The 7,607-nt window shown below is 42.9% G+C and overlaps 1 protein-coding gene across 1 annotated transcript in view; it reads right to left on the minus strand.

The window, feature by feature from the left end:
- Window positions 1–963: 963 nt before the first annotated feature.
- KIF26B (kinesin family member 26B) overlaps window positions 964–7,607 on the minus strand; it is a 227,864-nt gene continuing 221,220 nt past the window's right edge. The window contains exons 14-15 of the mRNA XM_085857469.1: window positions 2,354–2,492; window positions 964–2,070 (exon numbers count right to left, since the gene is read on the minus strand). Coding sequence (XP_085713595.1) covers window positions 1,934–2,070; window positions 2,354–2,492 — 276 coding nt within the window. The 3' untranslated portion in view covers window positions 964–1,933. The remainder of the gene's footprint in view (window positions 2,071–2,353; window positions 2,493–7,607) is intronic.

Below are 7,607 nucleotides of genomic sequence, written 5' to 3' on the forward strand. Positions count from 1 at the left end.
CTGCATGATGAAGATTGTCGTGTGTTCGCACGGTCTGACATGTCCAACACACTGTAGACCTTTGTGGTTACCGAGATAGAAAGCAAGAAAATAATGCTGTATAGGCTGTTACTTTTGAAGTAATGTCGTTGGCTTGCATGTCGATAAAACAAAAAGGTAAGCATGACCTAACTGAAGTTTACAGAGGTCTATAACACTCAAATTTTTATTTCTGTTGATATTCACGCACAAATCAGTGATCTCTAAAGAGATGGAGAGGCAGAGAGAGAGGCAGAGAGAGAGAGAGAGAGAGAGAGAGAGAGAGAGAGAGAGAGAGAGAGAGAGAGAGAGAGAGAGAGAGAGAGAGAGGCAGAGAGAGGCAGAGAGAGGCAGAGAGAGAGAGGCAGAGAGAGAGAGGCAGAGAGAGAGAGAGAGAGAGAGAGAGAGAGGCAGAGAGAGAGGCAGGGAGAGGCAGGCAAAGGCAGGGAGAGGCAGGGAGAGGCAGAGAGAGAGAGAGAGAGAGAGACAGAGAGAGAGAGAGACAGAGAGAGAGACAGAGACAGAGACAGAGACAGAGAGAGAGACAGAGAGAGAGAGAGAGAGAGACAGAGAGAGAGACAGAGAGAGAGACAGAGAGAGAGAGAGAGAGAGAGAGAGAGAGAGAGAGAGAGAGAGAGAGAGAGAGAGAGAGAGAGAGAGAGAGAGAGAGAGAGAGAGAGAGAGAGAGAGAGAGAGAGAGAGAGAGAGAGAGAGAGAGAGAGAGAGAGAGAGAGAGAGAGAGAGAGAGAGAGAGAGAGAGAGAGAGAGAGAGAGAGAGAGAGAGAGAGAGAGAGAGAGAGAGAGAGAGAGAGAGAGAGAGAGAGAGAGAGAGAGAGAGAGAGAGAGAGAGAGAGAGAGAGAGAGAGAGAGAGAGAGAGAGAGAGAGAGAGAGAGAGAGAGAGAGAGAGAGAGAGAGAGAGAGAGAGAGAGAGAGAGAGAGACAGAGACAGAGACAGAGACAGAGACAGAGACAGAGACAGAGACAGAGACAGAGAGAGAGAGAGAGAGAGAGAGAGAGAGAGAGAGAGAGACAGAGAGAGAGAGAGAGAGAGAGAGAGAGAGAGAGAGAGAGAGAGAGAGAGAGAGAGAGAGAGAAAAGGAGGATGGCTCAAGGCTGCTTTTTACGTTGTTCAGGAAACTCATCACGCGTGAAGAAAATCATGTGGTTCAACCACTGACATACCCCAGCCCTCGGCTCTGTCATTTATTCTGCTTAGAGCTGCGGCCAAATGCTCGATTGCTTCTGTGGTCAAGCAGGAAGGACTGGGTATTCGATGTTTTGGTGAATCGAGCAGCTCGAGGGTAAAGGCAGAGCACAATGAAAATGGTGTTAAACCCAAATACACCTTCAGAATTGTGCTCCACTTTAACATTTCAAAAAGTGTACGTTTTGTGTTTGGAATCTATTGACATTAACAATAAGTCTTGTTTTGCACGAGTTCTGATAGCTATGTATTCCAAAGAAATTCCATGCTTGGATTCTCTCTTTTCTGCATTTCAACGGTGGATTTCATAGTCAGCAAGCAATTGGCCCCATGTTAAAAAAAAAAAATTCCCCAAAGTGAATAAACATGGGGGACGCTGATGGCCATTCATCCACTAGCGAGAGTATCGGGGTCGGTTTTAGTTTCTGTATGTGTCGGTTTTGGAGTGGATAGCAGCATTTGGAGTACAAAGTCTCTCTTTGTATATGAACCTGACAATAAAACATAGGAAACGTTTCTGCAGAAAAGCAGCACGGAATGAAGTTTTCATTGATGGAAATTCTCTGACGATGAACATGTGAGAGCTGTAATTGAAATGGATAAAAGATTGAAACTTCATTGGTCGATGTCCTTGACCAAATCACTTCTTGATGGTTCTTCTTTGTTGTGCATCATGATTTGGTTGACAATGATGGATGCCTGTTGCAAGTTCACTGCGTTACGTCGAAGCATGTCACCATCATGACGTGCGCTTTGCAGAGCGCTACACGACACTCGAGCCGTGACATCTGATGTTCTAACTCATTCACAAACTCCCCCGAGTCTTCAGTGAGCCGTAATGTCGTAACTGCAACACAGTATGAATTAAAGTCCAAATCTTAGTGTTTTTGTCAAATATTATGGCACATTAGGCAATTGGAGTTTCATTCAAAGATTATTTGCTGTTGTTTGTATCTATAACAAATAATTATTCAAGACCTCATTGTGACTTTTTGTCACGTCCACTTTTTTGAGAAATTTGAGAATCTTTCATTTTGTAGATGTGCAACGATATCATTGCAGAGATCATTTATTCCAAAATCATTAAATCTTTTGTACAGGAGCAAATCTCAGAGGGTGCTGCTACGTACATTCATCTCGCCATCTGTTCGGATTGAGCATGAGCAGCTCTCGTAGACATTGGAGCTCGCTCAGCAGCTCTACACGCCGTGCTCGTAGTCTTTCGGCCCGTTTTTCGCTTCGTCGCAATGCCAAGTGACCTGCCCCATTCTGCCAATGACACCACCATGCAAATACAGCTCAATCTCACCATAATAATCAACAAAGCACAACATCAGTGTTTCTAAAGCCATTCAATAAACCAAAATACACTATATTATTGACAAAGCATTGGTGCCAAAGCAGTTCTGGACAAAGGTTATACTGGATGGTTTGCCGTTGCCTTCTCAGTAGTTATTCAGGGCAGAGGTTTGTAACTTCTTCAGGGTGCTGGCAAAAAACCCCAAAAACTTGCCTACTCACAAAAAATACCATGGGAGCGGTGCTTGCATCCGGCTTAACATCCATCCGATGGACCTTGCATGAGAAACACCAGGAACCCAGGTAAGACAGCTCAAAGGTGAGTGTGTACACCCTAGAAGCTATCCTGCCAGCCCATTTTATAGCTATTATGGACAAATCTATATATAATGGAGCACGTGTATGCGATTATGTATGCATGCATGTATGTATGTACGTACGGATGTATGTATATCTGCTCTTCTCCCATTGGTTGGACAGCTGACCTGACGTCACCCACAATTCTAACCTCAAAAACTCAACCTGAAGTGCCCAGAGGACCCAAAAGACCCTCCCCCGATGACCCAAAGGACCCAAAGGACCCTGAGAACCAAAATAAATATATAAATAATTCAAAGTTTTGTTTTGGCAGGGAGTATGGTGAAGTGTATATAAATAAATAATTCAAGTTGGAATGTTGGTAGCAGTGATGGATGGCATAGTGTGTATACACCTGAATAATTCAAGGTAGAATAAAGATAGTACAATGGTAAAAGTTATATTCACAAATAAATAATTCAAGATGGTATTTCATTTGCAGTGTTGGCAAAATCTAAATATAATGGAGCAAATGTATGTATGTATGTATGTATGTATGTATGTTGTATGTATGTATGTAGTATGTATGTATGTATGTATGTTGTATGTATGTATGTATGTATGTTGTATGTATGTATGTATGTATGTATCTATGTATGTATGTATGTATGTATGTATGTCCTGTCACTTAGGAAGCTGAAACTTTCAGGGATTAATAAGGACACCCTGAAGTTATGCATGTGTAAGTTTCATTTGATTCCACGAAGTGTTGAATTTTTATTTTTTTAACCTATCTTGGCATTTTCTTCCTTGGGGAGTCGGGAGGGGAGGGGTGAGGAGGAGGGGGGGGGAGGGCAGGTGAAATTAGAATTATCCGACCTTATAACCATGATGTATTGAATATGCACATAAGCAGTGTATGTATGTTTTCGCTTCATATACATAAGCCGGGTTAATTTTATTTTCGGGAGCGATTGAGGCAGCGGTCTGTTACCTATACACTGTCCAAATAAAGGGGTGTGTCAGAAGAATGTGTTGCAGACTTGGAACAAACCTTTTCGAGGTTTGATATCAATCGGACAAGCGGTTACAAGTTACGGCCATTTATCTGTCGACCAATGGCAAGACACGGTGCTATGACATCACGAATGACGTCACAATGAATGTTTTTTTTTCTGCACGATTGAGGGTCCGATCTGATTGAAACTTGCCAGGAATATTGCTGGGGACCCACGGATGTGCCTTTTCAAGGTTTGATATTAATCGGACAAGCGGTTCCCAAGTTACGGCCATTTATCTGTCAACCAATGACAAGACACGGTGCTATGACATCACGAATGACGTCACAATTAATGTTTATTGATTTTTTTTTTTTAGGGGGGGGCAAGAGAGGGGAGCGAGAGAGGGGGCGAGAGAGGGGGACGGGAGAGGGGGTGGGAGTGGGGGCGAGAGAGAGGGGCGAGAGAGGAGGGGGAGAGAGGAGGGGAGAGGGGGTGAGAGTGGGGGCGAGAGAGAGAGGGGTCGAGAGAGGAGGGGGAGAGAGGAGGGGGGAGAGAGGAGGGGCGAGACTAGGGGGGAGAGAGGGGGGGCAAGAGAGGGGGGAGAGAGAGGGGGGCGAGAGAGGAGGCGAGAGAGGGGAGTCACAATTCGTCTTCTTCTTTGTTTGATATGACGTCACAGTTGACGCTGGGACCTGAGTATGTTTCCCAGGTGTTTCCCAAGTTATGTCCATTTATGATAAGGTTGGTCCGATCTAATTGAAACAATGCCCCAATCCAGTCGTCGTTTACAAGAGCGAAGGAACGAAGCTGCACCTACGGGCCTGCACTAGTAATAATAAATATAACATGACCCCTCACCCCTCCCCCCCACCCCCGGCAGCTCCTGTAAGAAGCAGGTGCTTCTCGACTTTATAAATAACGAAATAATTTAAAGTTGTGTTGCTAGTGGAGATAGTAAAGTGTATATAAAGAAATAATAATTCCCAAAACCACACAATCCTGTTCCTGTACTATATTCTCTCTCATAAATTTTCCTTTAAAATTAACAAAATTCAAAAATTTACTCTGACCCCAAATTCATGTGTCATACCTCATTCCGAGGCATTATTACATACATGTGCCAAATATGAAAGAAATGCTTCGAGTCATTTTCAAGTCGAGTTACCTGATAGATGCATGGACGGATGGAAAAACGGGCTTACAGTTCCAAAAATATAAACCCCGGTCAGCCAGTTTCTGGTTGGGGTTAAAAGCGACATCAAAAAGATGGTGCCGCCAGTACCCAGTGTGCCCAGGAAAGTTACATCAATTCCCCCAAAGTCTGAAGTCAAAGTCTGGATTGAAGTATTTGTGTTTTTCTGAAGTTATGACAATCATTGTCGTGTGTGCGTGTATATGTGTGCATGGGGGGGGGGGGCATCTGTGTGTGTGTGTGTGTGTGTGTGTGTGCGTGTGTGTGTGTGTGTGTGTGTGTGTGTGTGTATGCACTAGAAATGTGGAAAAAGCTTGAAGTTCACTCAAGTTGAGTTTATGTTCGAGAAGGTTAATGTCTGCAAATGTTAATTTTGGCAAAAGAAAGTTTAGACCAAAAGGGATGGTTCTCACCATAACCCAAAGCCGAAACTGCTAAATCTAACCTTTACCCCCCACCCATTCCCCATGATCAGGAATGAATGGTTCTGTGCCAGCAAAACTTGCCAGAGTTGATCGTACTTTTAAATTGAGTTTCCATCCAGTGTCACACAATTCTCCAAAGAGTGGGTGAGTATCCTAATGAAGTCATACATTCTTCCCAGCAGTGGGTGAGTTTCCTAATGAAGTCACACACTCTCCAAATGGTAGCTGTGTCTTTGTTCATACTCTCTTAAACCCAAACTAATTGTCCATTGTTTATGATTAAAGAAGGTCATTAACTCCACAACCTCGAATATATGAATGACACAAATTCTCGAGTTCACCTGTTTACAGCAAGATAAGTAAGTGACTGAGCGAACAAAGATCACCACGAACAAAAGACTGAATAGTGTTCACCAAATGTATGCAATAATTTCTCAAGGCAAACAACGTTTTCATATAATTATTTTTCTCTCGGGTCTGAGGTTTATGGAGTCGCAGAAACGTAAAACATGCATATACATGCAGACAATTATGTGAGAGAACAAGGGATTTGACTTCAGACAAACATAACCACTGACTTTGGGGGAAGAGTACCATCTTGTGACGTTGCTTTTCTCTCCACAGTCAGCAGGGTATTGGAGATGGAATTTCCTCCTCCCAATTAGTGGCAACCCATAGGGTTTATCTGAGCTCTATCCTTCAAATGCTGAGTGTCAGGCAAGGCTTTGGTCAAGTAAGGAAGCAGCACGTACCATTTTAAAAGTCTTTATTATGACTCAGTCATTGTTACAGAAGCTAAGCTCCGATGTGGATGAGTCAGAGCAGATGCTTAAACAATTTTTGAATAAGGTTTGTTTTGAACCTTAACTTATCTGAATTTACACAAACCAAATACACAAACTAGTGCCTGGAATATACATTTTGACTTATTGTGAATAACTTCACATGTTAGTACCTGGAATAGCAAATACACCATCTGTGCATGGTACACTGTTCCATAATGTCGTGTTATACATGTAAAAGTACATTGATGTCATTGCCCTCCTGGACAATTTGTATGAGCTACTCCAATCAAATAAATTGGAAGGATCCGTTTGGCTATGGTATTTCATTAAAGGAATGTTGTTGTGAAAGATACCATGGGGATCGTTTATGTCCATATGATCGTGGATAATACAACTGGAATGACTCCTCCTCTGATGGATTGTGAGACGATACAGCTCCTGCTGTTGCTACTGCACATGAAAATCAGTCTGAGTCAGTCACCTCTGACATGAAACAAATCCAGGACAAGACTGCTCAGAGATGAACAGGTTATCAAATAGGCTGTCCTGCTGGCCTCAGATTGTGATTGTGGGATTAAAGATAAAATTAGTTTGGTTATACATTATACAATTACAATGAAATTTCGATTGACAGTACTTGATTGCATGCTTATTAGTCCCCTATGGGCTTCACCGGAGGGGACTCTAGCTTTGCTCTCCGTCCGTCCGTCTGTCCATCCCACCTGTAGTTTTTCAGACCTTTTTTTTCCCCCATACCCTTTAACATATTCAACTAAAACTAGGTACATGGCTTTAGTATGATAAGTTACAGAAGAAGTTCAAGTTTCAGGGAGTTTCGTCAATTTTTCACAGAGTTGTGCCCTTTTTTGCACTTAGAAAATATGACATCGGTCAGGGACATGTATTGCAAAGCAATTCTCACTCATACTCCTGATTCCCAACATCTATAGCATATATCACCAGAGCTGGTTAAAGATACGAGGCTGTTTAACTTTTGACTTCAGACAAACTCAGTGAGTCATTATTGCCATACCTGGTTACTTTCTACCCAGATTGATGAATAACCCCAATGCATTTCCTCAAAGGCAACATTGCTCAAGAGCTGCATTCCACCTTTTAAGCTCTAAGTGCTCTCTACAGAGATTAGCCTTTCCCTCAGCAACATGCGCAATTCCTCATGGTGCTCTTGGCCTTGAACGCTACAAGCTGGTCTAATGACAACATTTATTTATGAGCAGGTTTTTGGTGCAGGAAAATTGGTTTTATCCTCATCTTTCTGCTTGTCTGCAGTAACTTCTTTCACTTGTGCTTTTCCGTGGCTGGTGTGCCTGATGATGAACAATGATGTCTGATTCGAGGAACAAATTGACTTGATGATGGCTGCT

The sequence above is a fragment of the Eptatretus burgeri genome, chromosome 15, assembly GCF_056783735.1.
Source record: "Eptatretus burgeri isolate ZD-2024b chromosome 15, Ebu_testis_v1, whole genome shotgun sequence".
In the NCBI taxonomy this organism is placed as follows: domain Eukaryota; kingdom Metazoa; phylum Chordata; class Myxini; order Myxiniformes; family Myxinidae; genus Eptatretus; species Eptatretus burgeri.